The sequence below is a fragment of the Dipodomys merriami genome, unplaced genomic scaffold (assembly GCF_024711535.1).
Source record: "Dipodomys merriami isolate MVZ:Mamm:240054 unplaced genomic scaffold, mDipMer1.0.p SCAF_638, whole genome shotgun sequence".
Classification (NCBI taxonomy): Eukaryota; Metazoa; Chordata; class Mammalia; order Rodentia; family Heteromyidae; genus Dipodomys; species Dipodomys merriami.
In genome coordinates this window covers 446,047-469,116 of record NW_027206222.1, presented here as the reverse complement: position 1 = coordinate 469,116, position 23,070 = coordinate 446,047, and the positions used below count along the sequence as shown (strand labels likewise).

The 23,070-nt window shown below is 34.6% G+C and overlaps 1 protein-coding gene across 7 annotated transcripts in view; it reads right to left on the bottom strand.

Annotated features, from left to right (window-relative positions):
• LOC138815316 (protein CFAP20DC-like) overlaps window positions 1–23,070 on the bottom strand; it is a 200,762-nt gene that overhangs the window by 75,453 nt on the left and 102,239 nt on the right. For 3 of the 7 annotated variants that reach the window (XM_070004655.1, XM_070004657.1, XM_070004658.1), the window contains 5 exons: window positions 10,716–10,852; window positions 9,948–10,092; window positions 8,061–8,177; window positions 6,543–6,686; window positions 3,291–3,724 (listed from right to left, as the gene is read on the bottom strand). In XM_070004655.1, the coding sequence (XP_069860756.1) occupies window positions 3,291–3,724; window positions 6,543–6,686; window positions 8,061–8,177; window positions 9,948–10,092; window positions 10,716–10,852 (977 nt within the window). Of the gene's footprint in view, window positions 1–3,290; window positions 3,725–6,542; window positions 6,687–8,060; window positions 8,178–9,947; window positions 10,093–10,715; window positions 10,853–18,216; window positions 18,286–23,070 lie in introns of those variants that run through there. The other 4 variants (XM_070004659.1, XM_070004660.1, XM_070004656.1 and 1 more) reach the window with 4 other exon arrangements.

The window sequence follows — 23,070 nt, the reverse complement described above, 5'->3', positions numbered from 1 at the left end:
AGGACTAACAAAGGCCTTTTAATCTGTTCTTTGTGTATTTGTCCTTGGTAGACTAGATGCAGAAAGATATGTAAGCTTTCTAGCTAATTTGAATGTGATAGGTAGTCAGCCCACATAATTTGTGTCCACATATGAATGTTTTAACTGGACTGTTATACAAGACAAATTGCATGGCCTTGCCAATATTTTCTTGTATGTAATACAAGAGCTTTTGGAAAAAAGATGACAGAACTGTATTTCTAGGAAAAAATTAAATCGATTGATAAAAGTATTAATAATACCTAATTCAAATTTCAAATCAGGTGCATATATTGGGAGTCATGTTGGAGATAATGCCAAAATACCAAACAGTAGCACACTTCTGTTTTTTTTTAGATACTGTGACAATGTGAAACTCAGTTTTAATAGTTTTCCTAAGATAATCCATTTTGTACAGTAGTTTTGATTTTTATAACTTGTCATATTTCTGCAAAGTGTTTTTCAAATGAGAAACACAACTTCCAAATTATACCAGACATGTTATATGTGGCACAGTATGGGAAATAAAATGTATGCTAGCAGAAAGTAAGATAAGAGAAAATGCAAAAATTCATACTTTTGAGGCTCTTCACATTGTTATTTCTGATGGGAATTATTAGCAACTTAAATTACAAAGACAGTTTACCATTGAAAGCTTCTCTTAATTAGCCTTTACTACTATATATACTTTCCTTCTATCATAATAACATGATTTCATTTACTTACTTTTAATACTACTAAAAGCATTTAATTTCCTTTAAAAATACTCACTGGTCTAACATCAAAAAAAGTCTTTTAATTACAAGTTACAAACTTTAAGCACAATAAGTAATCTAATTATACTTATTTGCCCACCATTATTTATAATATTATGTTTTCTTTAACTCTAATTATGTTACTCTAATGATGTAACATTCTAAAATTAACTCCTTAACTCTAATTATGTTACTCTAATGATATAACATTCAAAATAATCTAAGTAATGGTAAGGACATTTCAATAAACTAAATAGATTTTTTTCTTCAGATTGTAATAAATAACCACATAAATATATAATTTAATATTTCCTTATTTGTACAGTCAATAGATGAAATTTTACAACAGGAAAATAAATGAACTAACCCTCCCAAGGACCCCTTCCCCTTCACTCCAAAAATGAAGAAAACCAATCAAGAAAAGAAAGGTATAACAAATTGAGTTTGTTTAAATATAGTAGAGCATTTTTGTTCATTATATTTTTGTATACTGGTTTGTATTTTGCGCTCTCTAGAGAATCCTAAAACTTGATAGTACAGCAAGATTCCTCATCTTCTCTCCCTGGAATCTACTCTGAACAGGCTTTCACTAAAGTTAGTCCAGGCAGGAGCTAATGCTACTGGTCACATTAAAAGATACAGGTGAGGGCTGGGAAGGTGTCTCAGTGGTAGAGTGCTTGCCTTGCATGCCTGAGGCCCTGGGTTCGATCCCTCAGCACCACATAAGCAAAAAGAAAAAAGCCGGAAGTGGCGTTGTGGCTCAAGTGGTAGAGCGCTAGCCTTGAGCTGAAGAGCTGAGGGACAGCGTCCAGGCCAAGAGTTCAGGCTCCACGATCAGACTCCCCCCCCCAAAAAAAAAGATACAGGTGAGGGGGAGCAAGCTACTATGCAGTGAGAGTTTGGGTAATGCTTGGGTAAAATACTTGTTTTCAGTTTTCATGTAGTTGATTTTAAGCACCTGGCTACATAATGAACACTAAAGGAGATCAGAAATAGAATAGCTAGCAGTTAAAGAGAGTAGTTAACAGAATAACCAACTTAACTATTTAGATCTGGTATTATTCCTTTTCTCATGAAGCTCTACTGCTGCTTCTGTTGCATATTCTTCATATAGATGAGACAGTAAGTTCCCCCCATGGTCTTATTTGAAATGTAGTTCTCCATGTTTCTCTCATTTCCCAGAGAACTATTATTTCCCACCTGCCATGATTAGAGTCAACCATTTGAGTTTGGTAAAAAAGATGATGCTGTGTGTACATAGGAAGAGGATGAACTTGTCCTATCAATAAAATGGTCTGATATTAATTGGTTAGATCAGCTAACTTACACTGTAGAAGAACTAATGATTGGGATGAAGACACAACTAGATGCCTAAGATATCCAATCTTATAGTCTTTCCAGCAACAGTTATAAACCAATTCATGTATAAGTGGGCGTACAGTGGGCTGTGTTTGGTGTTACTACTAGTTTCAGCATTCTCACAAGCAAGAATATGGTGAAAAATAATACTCCACGTACTATGCTGAAGAAATTCATTAAAAGTTGCAAATCCCATAATTTCTGCCTGAATAATCCCACCATGTGCTCAACTGGCTTTGAGGGTAGGAGCTATGCATTTAGTCTACATCATACCATCCAAAGGGGATTCCTAAGAGTTATTTCAAAAGCTGTGTAAGCATACATAAACATGGCTTTTTCTCATTATTTCTATAAATTCTATATAAAATGATTTATATATTTTTATTAATGACTTTATATTTTGCTTTTAAATATATTTTCAGTGTTATTAAGAGTAAGATTATTAAAATAATCTTATTTAAAATAAGATTGAAGAAATTTCATACATAAATTCATTTCACTTGGGGATAAGGTTGGCAGATGTATTAGGTTTTTGACAAAATATTTTCAAACTATATTCAGTTTGATTTTCAACAAGTCTTTTAAGAAAACTTTTTAAGAATTTACTAATTTATAACACATTTATAGTCTAAGTAATTCCAAACAGAACACCTTGTCTAAGGCAAGTCCCAGTACTAATTCATGATTCATTATCTAAACTTTAATTGGTACAACTCTTGAAATTCTAGGACCATATGGAAAATAATGAATCCTAATAGGTCTAAGGTGAAAGATGGCAGGGAAATGAGGAAGCCAGAAAACTGTCAAATCAGAATGCTTAGCAACTGCAACACAGTTTCCCCAGAGATCTAGAACAACGTGTCCTAGTGCTTTACTGGTCCTGCTTACATATAACTAACTTGTAGATTATTTTTCATTCTGGGAGACAAAGATTAAAATTTAAAAAAACAACCTTAAAGCTGGTTCCCATAATTAAAAATGAAATTGATGTTGATAATAAAAAGGCAGCAATAGAATTGCCATAACAACCCGATGCAACTGTTGACTGACAGCAATCTGCTGCATTTTTATAAATAGCACTTGATTTCTCCCCTTACATTTCAACTAGTTTTAGTGCTTACTGGAGCTAATGAAACAATTGTGATTTAAGCAGGGTACCTCTTCGCTGCTGTCATCGCCATAGAAATCATCCTCCAATTGGATGTCTGTCCTCACCATACTGTTATCCTCTTTTAGATCCAAAATAAAGGAACATTCCTCTGGGGACATATTCTGCGTCTTCCCATGAGGTGCTGATCGAGGTCTAGATGAAAATGTGAAAATGTCCTTTCGAACCATCTGGGTTTCATCTGCCTGTTGGTCTGGTTCACTGTTCTTGATGGCTTTTGTCCACAAGTGTGGAGTGATGCAGGAGTCGTCATCCAGAAGCTGAGACTTACTGCTGGATTCTAAATGGGGAGTGTGATCATCATTTTCAGGAAATACCCACTCATCTGACATTTGGAGAAGATGACAAAAAATTAGAGTAGTGTTCCATAGAATTGTCATTTTAGGCAGATAGTTAGGTTCAAATTTCTTGTTGAAACAGATTTCTGAAATAAGACAGAAGCCAAGGAAGACAATTTATCCACCATCTTGTAGTTTGCTAAACACTTAACCCACAGTTCAGTGCCCACAGCTACAGGCAACTCATTTTCACATCCTCTCCATTTGAGTTGAAACACTAGCCAGGAAATTTCTCAGTCTGGATTAATTATCACCTGTCTTGCAGCAAGTTCTTTATTGTACAAACTCATTAATTTGACATTGCAGAGGGGTGAAATATCCAGAGTTTAAAATTTTGAATTACTAGCATCTTCTTACTGCAGGAGGACAGGGTCCAGAATTTAACCAGCTTCTTTAAACAAAGTATCTGGTCATTGTTTGGATTACAAATGATGGAAGAGAAAAGCCAGAGGAAGATGACAGTTGACAGTCTATTTCTTTTCATTCTCCTGAATGAAATAAGGCAATTCACAGACTAAACTGCACAGACATATCAGTAATATTAGCATGGTTAATCTGAGTGGTGGCTTCTGCTTGATAAAATGTGCTTTTTATGTTTAGTTTGTGGGAGAATGTTTTGACATAGAAAATCTTTTTCCATATATTTTTTAAAATGTTGCCTACTGAGATATTTGATTGAACATTAAGAACTTTAATCTTTTATATGATATTAAGATAGATGATAACATCACGATCCAAATGGTTTTGCAGCATAGTGTTTATAATATCATTAAAAAGCATGCTTATTTTTTTCTTTAAAATGACAGTGGGAAAATTAAGCATTTTCTCAATTTGTTCTATTTTTCTTGAAATGTACTTTTTCAATGCATTATTTCAATGGTAAAAATCCTGCTAGATACTAGTGGCTCATGTCTATAATCCCAGGAGGCTGAGATCTGAGATTCTCAAGGAAAAGAAGTCTGAAGCTCTATCTTCAATTAACCAGCCAAATGCTGGATTAACAATGTGGCTCAAGTGGTAGAGCATCAGCTGTGAGTGAAAAGCTGAGCAAGAGCAAGAGTCCCTGAGTTCAAACACTGATACTGGCACATACACAAAAAATTCTTGTAAGCAACTTTTCTAGAACCATACTATGAACATGATCATTTACACTTGATTCATTGTAGTTATGATCACAATAAAAGATACTAAGAGACACCTAAGACTTCCCAACTCCAAACCCTATACTACAAAAGCAAAAAGCAAAATGAAAAATAAAAAAAAAATCACAAAAGTTTAATGAAAGTAATTTTTTGGGGGGCGATGCCAGTGCCGGGGCTTGGGTACTGTCCCATGGCTTTTTTTTTTCTCTCAAAGCTGATACTCTACCACTTCAGCCATAGGTCCACTTTCACTTTGGGGTTTTTGGTGGTTAACTGTAGATAAGAGTCTCATGGACTTTCTTGCCCAGGCTGGCTTCAAATGGTGATCCTGCTGTGATCAAATTGTGAGTAGCTAAAATAATTGGCATAAATCATCACCACCGAGCTAATAAAAGTAATATTGATGGCACGAATACAAAACATCTCACAATTCATCTGTTTTGTGTTGAGACAAGATCTTATTGTGTGGTTCAGAATGGCCTTTAACCTGCAGTATAGTCACTTGAACTTCAGGTCCTCCTGTTTCTGCTTCCTTAGTGATAGGATTACTGGTGGGTACCACCATGCCTGGCTTTGGAGTTGTTTGTTAACCTAAGGACATCATTATTAACCTTGACTAGCTTGTACACTGGGTGATAAATATACACTAGTTAGAGGAAATTGATAAAGGTATAATTCCCCTATTTTCAAAGAAAGAGTCTGTTGGTATTTGACCAGTGGCAGGTTGAATCTATATCTTCTAATCATCTTCTCTGAGGGACTATGAAGAAGTTCCTGAGTCAGTGTAGCTATGGGCAAGTAAAATGAGCAAGTTCACTGAACACTTCTATTTTAGACAGAAAATCCTTTTGTATGTTGTTAGGCACGTAGTAGGCACTTTGTAAACAGCACAGAAATGCAAAAGTTAAAAAATCCAATGTGTTGTGTTATAAGCATGGATATGTGAAGGTAATTGGAGGAAAAGTTGTTGGGAATGCTTATTAGGCAAGTAAACAATATTTATGACCTTTTGCCAAATGTTTTATTAACTGTCAAAAAGTCAAAATAAAAGGAGATTTTTTTTCAACAAAGTAACTAATTATCTCACTACTACCACAGCTTTTTTGGAATTTGTACTTTTACTTCAAGTATTTCCATATCAATTGTAATGAATAATTTGGCGTGTTTTCTTAGGAAAATATGTAAATTACTGTGTAATCACAATATTGCAGCAAACAAGATAAATGCAAGAATGATCACCTAAACATCTAATTAGTTTCTCTACACAGTTAGATTTATGCTAGAGACACTAATTGCATCTAACATTTTAATGAAGGTTTCAACATTGCATAAATAAGACTGACAAACTACAAACAATTTTCATTTATTTTCCTTTTTTCCCTTGCTCAGAAACAATTTGCCTTTGTAAAAGCAGCACACACCTGCTAGGCAAGATATGTTGATGGGCTCAGTGTTCTTGGCTTCCACCATCTCAATTTCTAAAAAGATGGAAAATTGCAACAATAGATAGTCTTTGGGGATTGTGACAGTATCATGGGAAGACTTCAAAGTTTTAAACTTTCATGGTGAATGGCACAACTTAGGCCTAATAACTTGAAAAGAAAAATATTTTCATTCATTAAAGTCTCTCATAAAATTAAGTTTTTAAAAAAAAATAGATTAACAAAAGATGATCCATTTCAACCAATGGCTGCATCACGACTTTTCATACTGACTGGATTTGAACTATTTGGTGTAAATGCATTACAGTTAGGATGCCAACCTGAGAGATCAGCAGACTGAGGTCCTGGAGTATTGAGTTCTTTTTTCTCTGCTTTTTCTTGGGTCACAGTGGTGAGGGTAGTTGCTCCTTCATCTTCATTCTTGTTATTTCCCGAAGAACCATCTTCATTGGAATAAGTTACTTCTTTTGATATTTATAAAAAGTAATTTTTGAAGAATGAAAGAAATTTGGTAAACTTTTCATTTTGCTTATTTGAATACAAATGAGAGTAATACATAATTCATTAATTTTTTTCAGTTTGAAGTTTTAAGAAGTTCACCTTAAAATTCTTTGGTATCTGCCCAGGGACATTTTAGATTTAACTTCTACAATATGTAATAAAAAGGAATTCCAAACCTCATACAATATTAAAGGGTCTTATTCTTTCTTGGGTTCCACACATGATGGAGTAATTGAAAATTAGACTTCTTACAAAATATGAGTTTTAAAAAAATTTTTATTGAAGGGACTGGGAAGGTGGCTTAGTGGTAGAGTGCTCGCCTCATATGCATGAGGCCTTGGGTTTGATTCCTCAGCACCACACAAACAGAAAAAGCCAGAAGTGGCACTGTGGCTCCAGTGGTAGAGCACTAGTCTTGAGCTGAAGAGCTGAGGAACAGTGCCCAGGCCCAGAGTTCAGGCCCCACGACCACCAACAACAAAAAATTGTTATTGTAGAGGCAATATATGGAACGGTGACAGTTTCATGAATCAGGTAATGAGTACAGTTCTTTTTGAACCTTCCCTTGCTTTCTCCAAGTTCAAAGTGTGAGTTTTAACCAAGCTCTTTCCTTTAGTTCCTTAAAAAAATGAATGCAGACATTATTTGAATATTAGATTTTCTGTCTGCTCTTTTATAAAACTAGTATAAAATTTAGAAGGCTGAATTTCAGCTAACCCAAGAATCCCACATTTTTAAGAAATCATGCTAACAGATGTACATAAGATACCCTTTGGGCTGGCTTCAGGATTGATTAATGCACATACATACAAATCTACACAAACATGCCTCAAATTCACTATTTAAAAGAATAGCCACCTATATTAATGCTTAACTTGTTGCCGAAATTTTAATCCATATTGTTATCCTATGGAAAATAATCCAAAGGGAGAGACTGAAAATCTTAACTGGCAATAAGAGGGAACTTCATTTAAAAAGAAAAGACATAAATAAAATCTGAAAAAGTATAATAAAGTTCAATTTTAGCAATCTGCAGACAAGAACATCCTATATCATATTTGAGCCTTTTTTTTTTCTCTAAAAAAGCTTTATTCAGCTTTTGAAAGTAAAGCAGGGAGTCCTTTATTTCTGTGGTACTACCAATTTAATCAGAAAATCTCAGTTAGGGCTCTAGAGCAATTCTTTTGCAGAAAATTTGATTTCCATAATCCCCAAAGAACAGACATTTATATTTTAAATGAATTGGTTCATAATCCTTTGAAATTTACAGCCTGCAGAGAGATTCCATTGCCCCAAATAATATACAGATCTAAGATAGTATTGAAATATTGCCATACCACAGGGTGTCTCTGTCCGTTGTCTGCTGGAGCTTTTTAACCAGAATCTTCTTCGGTTATTAGGCTTATCAGTTGATGGTTCTTGAGGGGGATGTGGATGCATAATAGGTAGCCTGGCTGGTTCATTTTTATATCAAAGAACAAAAGCCAGTACAGAAATGACTATGTCACTTGAAATAATTCAGTAAATATAATTATCACTGCAATGAGAATACTCATCTATCATTCTGACAAAATATGAGTCAATATCAAAACCATAACTTAATCCTTCCCAGAAAAGAGGTGTTTATTTTAATTCCAGTTATAAGGATTTTGTTTTAGGCTTTTAAAATTACTGATGGGTTTTATTTGTGCAATAGAATGTTTATAGGGAGCTAAGAAACTCAATGTTAATTATACAACCTGATATGTTAAAAATTATAAAAAATGAAAGTGACAATTTTTCCTTTAAAAAAGAAAGTGCAGCTGAATATGCTTTCAATTAGACCTTAGAGAATAGTTTCCCAAAGAACTCTAGAGAAGGGTTCTTAAGTATAACTTAATCTTAAGTAATCATAGCAGCATTTAATATTCATTCCTTCATTTCTTAGAGCAATATAATATACTTCACTGTTTTTCTCACTGAATCTTCACAATGACTCCTTGGGGCAATTATTAGTCTAAGAGACAACCTAAAAGATGCTTTTCCTGAGCCCTGTGAATCAACTAAAAGTTCCCCATCTTTGTACCTGTTCCCTTTATTCTGAGCTATTTCTCTGCTGCAGTCACTGTAGGTTCCCCAAAAGTTTAGATTCAGCGGTAAGTATCTTGTGTGGAAGGCAGACTGCCTCTCAAATGGGCAATGCCTTCTTGGTATCTTTAAAAAAAAAACCAGCCAAAAATTCAGATCATCACCAGGCAACCAGTACCAGAGAAATGCTATACACATTTTAAAAGTGAGAAAACAAAACTTTGAGTGTGTTGGGCTGGGAGGTAGCTCAGTGGTAGAGTGCTTGCCTTGCATTCATGAGGCCCTGGGTTCAATTCCTCAGCACCACATAAACAGAAAAAGCCAGAAGTGGTCCTGTGGCTCACGTGGTAGAGTGCTCCTTGAGCTGAAGAGCTCAGGGACAGTGCCCAGCCCAGAGTTCAGGCCCCACAACCAAAAACAAAACAAAACAAAACAAAACAAAAAATTAAAAAGAAACAACTTTGAGTGTGGAAGAGATGTGAGCAAGTCTGCATAGATAGTGATAGAGCTGGGACTAGATAACTAGGCATTCATTTGCTTGTAAAAGTTTTACATTCCGTGGGGGGATATTGCCTTTAAAAATGATTATTAATTTCTAAATCAAATCATAAAAATTCAAATGTCCCCATTTTCAACAGTTGCTAAGTTAGAGCAGGAAAGGTAGAATGACTGACAGAGAATTAAGTTTTGGATTGCAGTCTTAAGCCTTCTTAATGATTACAAACTATGAATCATATTGCCTCTTCATTAGACTGGAACTTTCAATGTATAAAATGAGACAAAAGTCTTTCTTTTTATCTACAGGGCTTAAAGAGAAAATAAAGAGCACTTTACCAACTGAAAATGAAATTTAACAAAGCAAAGTTAAAATACACATGAACTTTCTCCAAATATAGTGATGATAAGTTATTTTACTTCTGCATCATTATCACAAGATAGAAACATACAATGATATAGTAAACTGAAATCACCTAGCAAATAGAATGATTCCAGAAGATAATGTATATATAAAAATTCTAGATGTATTTTGATATCCACCATTATTAAATGGTAATTCCCGGATTTAAGATATCTATACCTGAATATAACTTTTTTTTTTATCTTAACAAGAACATTGTTCACTATTTTCACTAACTCTCTGCAAGATTCTTTCTTACCATGAATTGGTATACTCTGCTTTATTTGGTGAATATTTTCTTTATCTCCTTGCTCCTCAGACATTTCTCCACTGGTCACAACACACTTCTCTACTGTGGGTTGCTGGCATGATTGGCTACTTTTGGACCCAACAGATCTTATTGTCTAGAAGGGAAAAGAAATAAATATGACATCTGAAAATACATTAGTTACATTTATTTCCTATAGAATTTTTATGGAGAAAAATGAACAAATAAATAGTGAGGAAAAATCTAGAAGAAATAAGGTTATAAAAGTGATAGAAAGAGAAATTATTGTAGGAAATTAGAAATGCAAGGAGAAAAAATATCCTAAAATAGAAGACAAACAAGTATTAGTTGCTACACACCATCCCAGGTAGGAGTTGAATTAAGAATCATTTTATCTGTCAGAAATTCTCAAGGGACATGAAAAAAGTATGATATCTAAGTATCCATTCATGGTATAGTGTCTGATACATCTCTAATTCATTTTTTAGAAGGAAAAGAAAAACACAGAAAGCACAGAAAAATGTGCTTATATATTTGCATGTAAGTTTCATGAATATATAATATATAATGCATATAATATATAATTAAAATAGGTGAAAATGTTACTATTATTTACATGCCATAAAGAAAGGTTTTGATGTCTTTTGAAATAGAAACTTTCTGTTCCAAATTTATTCCCATCTCCTTTCCCTAGAACTTATGCCTCATCCCTGACCTTACAGCTCATTCTTCAATAAAGTCTTCAAACTTCCATCTTACCTCACTGGATAGTCTCATGTGATTCCTTCTGCCAGACAGTGGAGGTGGCCCAAGAACTTTAGATCCAAAAGCTATGTGACAGACATCTTGGTTTTTACTGTTCCGCATGCTACCTGTTGCTCTGTTGATGAACTGGTCTGTTTAAAGGAAAGTCTTAGTTCATTAATGGGTATAATGACAAACAGCATGTTACAACACTTCTGAAAGTAGTCTAGGTAGTATATGATCTGAATCGCCATCTTCAGCACTTATTAAAAATACAATTATTTCCATCAGATTAAGGTATTTTTTAATTTTATTTTATTTGTGAACATACTGTACAGAGGGGTTACAATTACATGGGCAAGATAATGCATACATTTCTTACCAAGCATTGCAGCCTCCTCCTTTGTTTACCCTTCAAGATTAAGGTATTTTTAACAAGGTTGAGGAGGGCACCACAAAAGTTTCCAAAAAAAAAAAAAAACCCTCTGAGAACTACTACTACAAATATTTTCCTTCAAAACTGAAAGGAAAATAGAGAAGCTACTAAAAGTACATCTTATTTTCTCTTTATGGAAATAATTTAAAGACAATTCTTCAACTTAACTAAATAAATCTTTAATTGGATATTTCTCAGGCAGTTACTAGAGGTTGTAAGTAGCACAGAATGGGTAAGACATTGTTTGCTTCAAAGGTGTGAAGGAGGTAATAAAACAGTTTACAGAGCAGCTGCAGAATAAAAAATGGACCTTGAATAATTAAAATGTTAAGAATGAGAGATAAAAGAGCACTAGACAGAATAAAGAGCAGAGAATAGAGAAGGGAAAGGGCAGCTAGTTTTGCTTAGGGAAGAAAAAGAGAGGAGGTCATCCTAAATTTGCTGTTAAATGGGGGACTCCCTGAAGGTTTTAGGGTAAAAGCACATTCAGGATAGTGCAGGTATGAGCACCACACCTTTTAAGCACACAGCTGTATCACATTTCTGAGCTGCCTCCACATGAATCTGGGCTGCAGAGCTCAGGTCAGGCTAATGGCATATTAGAAGCCACTTCCTTGTTCCTAAGATCTTCTAGATAATCCCATGCTCTCTTTGCTCAACACTTGACAAGATGCAGAGTCTTTTGTAGTATGTGCCTTCAGGTTTCCAGGGAAGACATTGGATGTAAGAAGTTGGGCATCTGATCATATGGAAGGAACTCTGGATTGAACTAGAGAAGAGGGACTTTCTCTCACAATTAACCACCAAAAAGGCAGAGTGTGCTAATGCCTCTAATAGGGTAGACCAAGGTGATGGCTTTTATACTAGTTACTAACCAGAAACCTGTGTGTCCAACATTTTGCATTTTAATATTCACTTGCATCATAATATTTACAGTTTGAATATTAAGATGCCCGAGGAAGTCCACTTTGCCATTAGTTTCTATACATATATGAGGTACTGGCCACATCCATTCTGACTTACTACCATGAAACAATTCAATTAGCTAGCTAGTTGAACTCATTAGCCTCTATTGTAGAGCTGTAATAGATACTGGTGGTTTGTTTGCTGTCATTTTGAAGGTGTTCAAGCATAAGTTTGAATAGATATTTTGGTTAATGTAAGTTAAACTCAGCCATCAGGTGACTCCCTAATGTATATCTATAATCCCCTTCTTTTCTGGGCTTCACTGCTTATATCCAAATACTTCTTTGTCAGCTCTTCTCTGTTATCTCAAATACTTCAAACTAACAAGCAGGCCTAATGAATAGCACCTTAGTCCATCCACTATGAGCAGTCAGAACTTAAGTGTCAAGTTGGACACTTCCACCCTCTCCATACCTGTTCCATCCTCACTTCTCTTTTTCTTCCACCAAGGCCACTATCCAAGTGACCATTACCTTTCTCACAGATGACCATAAAACCTGTCAAGGATTTACCATGTAAGCTCTGATGCTCTATCCCATTCGTTCTCCAAAATGTGCAGCCTGAGAGGTCTTGTACAAACACAAGTGTGGTTGTATCATTTCTTTCTTCACTTAAAGCTATTCAATGGCTTCTCTGCTGCTCAGAGGATTAAGAAGAAAGCCTTTCATACTGCCTATAAAAATCTGTTCTGACATAGCCTCCTATCTCATACTGCTCCTTTTCTGTTTGCTCAACAGAAGGTCCTTCTTATCACTGACTGTACATGCTGTTTTCCAGGATGAGAAGGCTTGGCCTTTCCCTTTTGATATTTTTAACTGATCTCACTTCACTTACTGGACAACTCTTTCTGGATCTTCCTCATTCAGGTATGTTCGCCCAGAATAGATACTTCCATAAAATTTCCCTCATATCACAGAACTTTTGAGAACTACAGTTTTGCATATCTCTGTGGCATCCTATTAATGTGTACTTCTAATGGCCTGTTTCACCCTGAACTAACCAATATCTAAACCCAAGACTTGACAGAGATTGGGAACATAATAGAATTGTGCTGAACAAAATGAATGAGTGATTAAATGAGTCAGAAGGCAAGTTGGAGTGAATTATTCTAGTATTTCCAACTATGATTAGAATTGCGTTTTAAGAAAAACCCACCTGGGGGTTTTCAGTGTAAGTCAAGGAGGAAGACTAGAGAGGATTAGAGGACTCCAGCATTTGAGAATTCAGAAGAAAAGGTCAATGCTTACCTGAGTTGTGAGTCTCAGGGCAGTATTGTTACAGCACCAAAATTTGATGCCTGTTCAGGACACATTTGCAATTTCCTAGTGTTTACCAAATAGACTTCGCTATGTGTGTTTCTGAATTTTTTCCCTGGGCCATTTATAAAAAATCCATTTGAATAAACAAAACAATGTTAGTTTCTGAGTATTGATAATATAAAGACATTTTAGGCTATTTAGCAAATTCTATTATAGGCACCATTTGCTTTCTTATTATTTAGAAAAAAAATTACGTGGGGTTGAAAGCATAGCTCAGTTGGTAGAGCACTACCAACAATGAGTGAAAGCATCAGTTACTGAGTTGGAGTCTTGAACTAAGACCTGTCCAACCACCCCCCCCCACCCCAAAGAATGTAAAGAACAAAATCTAAACTCTTCTTAAAGTAATAATCTAGTGTGGACTTTCCCAGAAAGGAATGATTACTAGGGGTGCTAGAGGGCTATATGTGTCATGATGTGGTCGTACAGAGGAACTGAGGACTAGCACAGTCTCTAGTACTGGCTATCATTTAGCTACCTGTGTTCAAGTATTTTGCAAGGATGATTTCTTGGATGTGTTTCCCCCTCCATGTGCTTTATTTAATGCAAGTTCCTTCCATTTATTTGTTAATGTATTTGTCTATCTGCTGAGCACAGCTTAGTGTATGGTACCCAAAGGCTAAAACTTCACCCAAATTATGGGTAGTATGATGCAAGATTAAAAAGAGGATTGTAGCTGGGCACCCATGGCTCAAGACTGTAATCCTAGCTACTCAGGAAGCTGAGATCTAAGGATCATGGTTTGAAGCTAGCCGGGCTTCAGGAAAGTCAGTGAGACTTTTATCTCCAATTACCACCAAAAAATCCAGAAGTGGCTCTGTGACTTGAGTGGTAGAGTAATAGCCTTGTGTAACAAAAGCTCAGGCAGAATGCCAAGGCCCTGAGCTCAAGACCCAGAACACACACGCGCACACACACACACACCCCACAAAAAAAGAAAAAAAAACCCTAAACCTGATTTTATCTCCTAAATCACTGAAAACTAAACATTGTTCTATCTTTTATAAGAGAATCTATTAAAAATTTCCTTAAATGATCCACATCAGTGTATTTAAGTTTTAAGCTTATTTTAAAGTACTTTTTGGTATGGTTTTTCTCCCCACAAAACAAAGTATACAAATACTCTACTATTTAGGATCTCTTTAATTAACAGCCTTCTTTAAGCTTGTTATTACAGTTAACATATCAATTTCTAAAGCCTGGTTCATTTGAATAATTCTGTTTATAATCATATTAATTGTTATAATTATCTCCATAAAATATAGTAAACTATGTATTAAAGTTTATTACAATAGGGTCCTAATTAAAACCTACAAGGAAAAGTAATTTATATCTTTGGTTCCTAAAATAAAAAGTGAAAGGGACAGTTTCTATAATGAGAAAAACTGTAATAAAAGATAACTACAAGCAGAAATGCTTGCCTTTGGAATTCTAAAAGGAGCTCTTTTCAGAGTTAATATCAATATGCATAGAAAAGGTTAAACATCAAGATTAGATTAAAGTCATGCTGTAGGCATTTCATTTTCTTGTATTCGTGGAAAATGAACTTGGTGTAGGTCGGAGATGTTACCATTAATTATTTTGCTATTTTACTGAGGGGTACATGCCTTTGTAGTTAGATTGTAAAACCTGAGGGTCTACTCTCTAATTGTCTTTTAGAAAAATAAACATTCATTTTTGTCTCAAGATACAATGTTCTAATTATTATAGCCATTTAAGTTTGCAGGATTTTCAAAGCTTACTCAGAAAGACCTGCTGAATTTTCAGCTCTAATCACTGAGGGGTCATGCTCAAGACTTAGATCTATCATCTAAGAGTCACATCAGAATTAAAGTTGGCACCAAGGTCTAGGTTTTGAATTGTATTAATTTTTATTGCAGCATATTCCATTATAGAGAATGTAAAACCCACAAAAATGGCATAGCAATATTATTCTAGATGACATACTCAATTCTAGGAGTCACCTTCTTCCATAAGATTGAGATAATAATTTTTAAGTCATAGCATATTTTTGTTAGATTATATGAAATAAATGTTAACATGTGTAATGCTGTGCCTTGTAGGTAAATAGGTTGCTAATACCTTCCATCTTGAATAGTAATTAACAACATACAAGGTCTATTCATTGTTGTTTATTCCTTTCATCTTCCATCCTTTTGGTAGTGTCTGGACTTATTAAGTGCTCTGGTAGGCACTTAATAAGGCAGGAAACACTTAGGTTGCTATCTTCTCCAAGGTCCTTATAGTCTTATAGGAAGATGGATCACAAATGCATAATTAAAAAGTAACCCTTTTATCATAACTGGGATAAAAGCTATGAAGGAACACTCCAAAGAATTATATAGGTATTTAACAGGTTGGTATCTAGTCTTTGGTGTCAGGAAAATGACATTCAACTTGAGACCTAAAATATGATGGAGATTATCACACATATTGGGTCTCTATGTAATTTCTACTCCCTCACACATACACAGCAATATTTGTGATAGCATCATTCCACGTTTGCAGAATAATCTAAGTTCACCAGATCTGTTCATACTCAGAGCTGGGGCTCAGAATCCACATGTCCCAACATCTCATTGTGCCATATTCTTTATCACAAATGATCCTGCCTTCAGTGGGCCAGGAAGGCATCACAGAAGAGTTTTCCACATTAAATACTTATTTTAATGTAATTTTATAAAGCTATCTAACTAAAAACTTGTCTTGCTATCTGAAAAATGATTATTAATGATTGTAGAAAAGCACAAACATTTATTGAATACAATAATTCAGTACTAGGGAAGGAAAAGCAGGGAAACCTGAGGTGACTTCAGCCCTAGGCAAGTAACCCATACATACATAAGAAGGCACATGTGGAATGTGGGGATACAATGGTTAATTTAAGAGTGTATGCCCAATGCAAGGCATTTTAATTAAAGCTTTTTTTTAAAAAATGACTGTTGGAGGACTGTCAGTCTGAAAATTCTTTAAGTATAATGGAAGGAAGTGCAGATAGGTAAATGGCAAAGCTTTTAGGAAAGGTTTTGGGTGATTACAATTGGTCTTCAACTGATGCAAATAACTAAAGCCACTATTTAGACTTACTAGTTAAAAAAGTTTAAGACATTTTTGAAAGGCAATAAAATAACAACTCGTTCTCCACTAAACTGGAGTAGGGCCTTAGACAGTGTAAAACATTATATATGAAGTTAGGATATATTGACAAGATAAAAAGTAATAATGGCTGGGCGCTAGTGGCTAATGCCTATAATCCTAGCTACTCAGGAGGCTGAGATCTGAGGATTGCAGTTCAAAGCCAGCCCAGGAAGGAAAGTCCATGAAACTCTTATTTCCAATACACCACCACAAAACTGGAAATGGTTCAAGTGGTAAAGCGCTAGCCTTGAACTGAAGAGCTGAGGGACAGAGCTCAGGCCCAGAGTTTAAGCCCCATGACTGATTAAAAAAAAGTAATAATGTGTACAAGCTATTAATTTAATAAAAAGTTAAAATTAGCCTAGTTTTTGTTCTTTATTATTATTTTTAAAACCACTTTTTTTGTGGGGGTGGGGTGGTTGGTCGCGGGGCCTGAACTCTGGGCCTGGGTGCTATCCCTCAGCTCTTTAGCGCAAGGCTAGTGCTCTACCACTTGAGCCATAGTGCCACTTCCAGCTTTTTCTGCTTATGTGGTGCTGAGGAATCAAACCTAGGGCCTCATATATGCAAGGCAAGCACTCTATCACTAAGCCACCTTCCCAGCCCCTTTTGTTCATTATTCTTAAGATGCAAACAATTTTTTTCTAAAGGAAATTGTTTTATTTTTTCAAAACTTGCCATTCTGAATAATGAGCACTGCTTGTTTACAGGCATAAGTAGGTAATTTCCATCACTGGGGTGCTGTTTCCTGTAAAATGACTAGGCTTCTTGGGTCAATGATGCTTCAAACTACCAGTAAGAGATTGTTTGGAGGGAGCAGTCTGAAACCCATCTTCCTGTTTATATCCTAACTTTACCACTCACTAATTCTCTATCTTTGAGAGCCCATTTCCTCATCTACAGCATGATGGTTGTGATAGTATCTCTCCATAAAAGATGAAAGGTAGGGTTAAATGAGTATCAATGTAATGGGTTTATTAAGTGCTCAGAACACAGGGAAAATTCAGTGTTAGCTCTGATAATAACCATGATGATTCATTGCTAAATATAATATTCTTATCTGTTCATATAATTTTGTTAGCAACTTTGTTCATTTATTTGCTTATTTAAATCAATAAAATGTTTAACTATGCTCCTGGTAAGTTTTAAGTACTTATCTAGGAGCTAGGAATCTAATTATATATTAGGTCCCTGAAGTTTTGAGAAGTATATTCTAGTGGGAGAGATAAAAACAAGAAAACAAACAAGAAAATGCCAGGTAGTGATAAATTCTGTACTGAAAGTAAAGACAGGGTGATATAGCTGTTATATTAAAGTCACTTATGGTCATTGATGATTAAAGCCACAAGTTTGCTACTAGTGAATATGCATCTGAAAAGTCACAGTTAAGGTACTGAAAAATTAATATTGATACAGTGTAGAAAACCATATCTACACACATATATCATTTTATATATTTCCTTATTCCATAAATGAAATAACTTTAATATTTATTGTGTATAAACAGATTTTGTCAATAATTTTAGATTTCCTTCTAAATATATATATTTAGTATGCAGATATTATATATACTTTTTTCAATATACATTGTTCTTCTATCCCTCATACATGTTTTGCCATTTTTGAGATGAGGTCTCATTATGTAGCTCTGGCTGGCTTTAAACTTGTGATCTTCTTCTTCTGTTTCCTCAGTGCTCAGGTAATAAGTATGCACAATCATGTCTGGCTGCCAGTAGATATTTTAAATGAAAATAGTGACATTAAGCAGAGAATATATTTTAATTTTATAGCAAATCTTGGACTTAAAAAATACAGACAATATAAAGAAACTAAAAATACCCAATAATTGTTTTTACAGATCATTGACATAACTCATGAATATAATTAGAAAATTAAAGTTCTCTAATGTAGAAAGATATGACCTAACCAAGTGAAAATTTGACTTTTTTGCCACTGCCCTTTTTGGTTCTTGTTTGTGAAGTTAATGATTAAGTTTTTTGTGTTTTCTCAAAAAATTCTTATTATTAGTATCAATTGGATCATACTAATGAGGGCTTCTAGAGTCAATTTTTCACTGACTAACATGGTTCTGAGACATTTTAGACCATCATAGGCAGAGCCAGTCATTCATGTTCAGCTATATAATATCTTATTGCATGGTTACCAAATCAATACCCTACTGAATACAGTTTGTCTTTAGGTTTTTGTTATTACAAGCAATGCTGTCATAAACATCTACAAGGTTGGTATTAGTCCTGTAAGAATAGTAAGATTACCAAATTGATTCAATGCTTTTTTCATATTTAACATATTTTATATTACTAACATTTTTTCAATATTTGGTAGAAATTTCACAGAAAAGTTAAAATTTACTCTATAAGTGGTTTGTGATATCTGTTATAATGGATTTCAGAGATACTGATCAATATCCATTCTAAATTCTTTCATGCTTGTAAGTTTTTCATTGAAGGAATGTGACTAGTTATGGCTAATATTACGTTTATGAGGTGGAAAAAGAGGACATATAATTCAAATGTAGAAGGTGACTTGGCTTTACAGTGAATTACCTAATATTGGAACTAAAATTGTGGAATCTCTTTAAAAAAAAAACAAGTAATCCTAAAACAAGGATTTTTAAAAAGCCAAAAGAAATTACAGAATGTCTTAGTTGTTTTTTTTTTTTTTTTTGCCAGTCCTGGGGCTTGAACTCAGGGCCTGGGCACTGTTCCTGACCTTCTTTCCCCCAAGGGTAGCACACTACCATATGAGCCACAGCACTACTTCTAGCTTTTTCGCTTTATGTGGTACTAAGGAATTGAACCTAGGGCTTTATACATAATAGGCAAGCACTCCACAACTAATTCATATTCCCAGCCCTAGTTAATCTGGAATTGGCAAAGCAAACAGTGAGAAAGGTAGCTTTTTGAAATCATTGGCTTTTTGGAAGCACAATTATTTTATTAATGTTATGTATTAATGCCAATGCTCTTGATAAAGCTATATGACATTCAATGAAACATACTCCAAAAGAGTTATAGGTTTTAAGGTTTCCTTTCTTGGCATTGTGCAAGTGCTAGAAAGCATACATAGGAAACTCTACTTCTTTATTTCCAGGCATCATTGGGATCTCTCAATATGTGCATTTATAATAAAATACCAAAATTTACATGAGCACTACACAGTCAATTATAAGAGCACAGTTATTTTCTCATGCAATTCAAATTTCCTCATGGGGAGTCCATTTCCAAAACAAATAGTTCAAATAAAGAAATACATCCTGGCTTATCTATGATTAAAAAATACTGTTCTTGGGCATATTCAAATAATATATATATTACATATGAAACAGTAATCATTATTAAACTCATTTTTAGTAAGCTAAAACACCACAAATATCAAATCAGCAAATGAAAAGTATGTGTACAAGAACCATAAAGTACAGTGTGTAGTCATGTAATCTTAGCTGTCATAAACATGCAGCTTGAGATGTACAATCATAAGCCCTACGCTTACAAATAAATACAAATGTAACTGGGATTCACTGTAAAAGAGAAATATGCTGTGAGATTGCAATTATTAATTTTCTATGTATATAACTCAAGTTAACTACTGGGGGCTGATTTATGTAATTTTCAAAACAGATACTAATATCCTATTCTATAAGGTGGATTCTAATATGGCCTGAGAAAATGTTTCTGTTTGATTATAACAATGAATTAATGATAAAAATTAGTATTTATCTAAATTTCTCTTTTTTTATGCCAGTCCTGGGGCTTGAACTCAGGGCCTGGGTGCTGTCCCTGAGCTTCTTTAGCTCAAGGCTAACACTATACCACTTGAACCACAGCACCACTTCCAGCTTTTTCTGTTTATGTGGTACTGAGGAATCGAACCCATGGCTTCATGCATGTTAGGCAAGCACTTTACCACTAAGCCACATTCCCAGGCCCTATCTAAATTTCTCTTTAACCTGATATGTTTTAAGTATTTTTGAACATAAAAACAAAACACAAGGTATTTGACTATAAGTTTGCATTGGCATTTAAAGACACTAGTTGCTAAAACATTAAGCAAGGGTAAGAGAACAAAAGGACATTTATTATCTGATGTGCTTTGCAACTTAGTCATTTCTGTTCTGAAATCTATCACAGTACATGAAATAATGGTATTTGCTCTAGAATAAACCTACTCATTTTAGCCTTAAGGCAAATATTCCTTAAGACTAAATTGTGACCTGATATATTGCCTGAGAAGTGACATTATTTTCATCCTTATATATATTTTCAAAGGCTCTTTAATGAACATGGATTATATATAACCTTTTTCCTGTAAATATAGTATATAATAAATACACAATTTTTCACTTTACTGTTATCAATGCCTTCATTGTCATCAAAAAGTCCTACATAAAGTTGGTTAACTGTGAAGCAGGCAATAATATGTCAGAGCTGCTCACTATACTTTCTGCTTTTCTGCAAATTTTGAAATGGCAAAACAAGGGTTAAAAGTATAGTGCCTATTTATACATAGTCTTCCAGGATTACACTGAAAATGTAACAACGTAGTTCCAATTCTCTAGGAATATGCAATATTGGACATCTATTACTGATGAGGATTGACATATAAAAAGTACCCAAGGATAAATATAGATAATCAAATGACTTCATTTTTCAGCTTACACTATCAATGTCTATTTTATTGTATTTTATTTTGGTCTGTTAGTTTCTACTTTGGCCTCTGTCAAACACTGATCACTCTTACCCATCTGTTACGGGAGAATCCACTAGTTCTGTCACTTTTGCCTGCAGTTTTTCTCAAAGTCACTACTTTCCACTTTCAAAGTGTTTGTTAGTCTTAGACCTGGCTATTTAATGACTAGATTGCTGCAAAGACATCTTAGTTGTACTTCTTTTTCAACTTTTTAATATATTTTTATTGTAAAGATACTGTACAGAGGGGTTAAGTTACATGAGTAAGGTAATGAGTACAGTTCCTAAAGAGCATTGTTACCCCCTCCTTTGTTTTTTCCTCTACCATCCCTTGTACTTCTTTTTATTTTTTTGATTTTGTTTTTCTGTTTTTTTAATTTTTTTCTTTATTTTTTATTGTGAAAATACTGGTCAGAGGGGTTACAATTACATGGGCAAGATAATGAGTAGATTTCTTATCAAGCCTCCTCCTTTGTTTCCCCTTCCCATCCCTTCCCATCCTCTCCCGCCCCCCCAACCCTCCCCCTCCCACCAAAGTTGTAAATTCGTTTCGACATAACAGCTTGTACTTCTCATTGTTGCAACGGGTCCACCTGTATCCTTATTTAAACGACTTGTTTTTCCCCTTCCCCTCCACAAATTATATGGACAACAAATACAGTGAAAGCATGGGTTATACTGTGGGGGAAGGACATACAAAGCAACAAAGAAATAATCTCACTTGGTTTCAAAATTCATCTTGAATCCGGCTGTCAAATTCAACTTCCTAAAGGTTTTCATTCTTCTTGAGGAATGTGAGACACACTCTAATAGTGTTTTCCTAACACAGTTTTTGTGCTCATTTAGTCCATTCGTCCTGTTCATCCCCTGGCCACTGACTCCTACATTTCGTTGTTTCCTTGCATTGGCTCAGTCTTCTGGCCACCTTATACTTCCATAAATCTTATACTTCATATAAATACTTGTTTATATAAATATGTATTGACTTTCAGGATCTCTTTATTTTTCTACAAATAATTTATGACTTTCATTTTTACCTTCTGCTGAATTACTTCAGTGTTTGTGTCATCTGAATACAAGACCTTTGTGGGATTGAGTAATCTAATAGTTCTCAATGCTGACAGTAAAGTACGTAAGAATCACTAGGCGAGTTTAAACACCAAAAACCAAACCAAAACCAACCAACAAAACAAGTCCAAAAGCTTATTGTGGGCCAAATTAAATCAGAATCTCTGAGAGATACAGATAGCAGAAAATTATATTTATTTTCAATAGTTTTTAAATGTCTCCTGTGATTCTAACATGAGAAACTGAAATAGTGTCAGATTTCTTGATTACTGTTCAGTCATTTGATCAACAGTTATGCTATCCCATAGGTAGAACACTGATATCTTTGGCATTTTTTTTGGTTCCTGGAGTATTTTTTCAAAACTTTTAAGACATATACATATATACATATATATGTATACATACATATATATTATATACATTATATGCATATAATGTTGGTGTGTGGGGCTTGAACTCAGGGCATGGTGATGTCTCTGAGCTTTCTGTTTGCTCAAGGCTTTAGCACTCTACCATTTTGAGCCACAGAGCCACTTGCAGTTTTCTGGTGGTTAATTGCAGATAACACTCTCACAGACTTTCCTGCCCAGGCTGGCTTCAAACTGTAATCCTCACTCTCAGCCTCCTGTGTAGCTAAAATTACAGGCGTGAGCCACTGGCTTAGACAATATTTTTAAATTAAGGAATGTACCATAAACATTCAAATGTCCAGTTCTTACAAAAAGAAAAGTCAG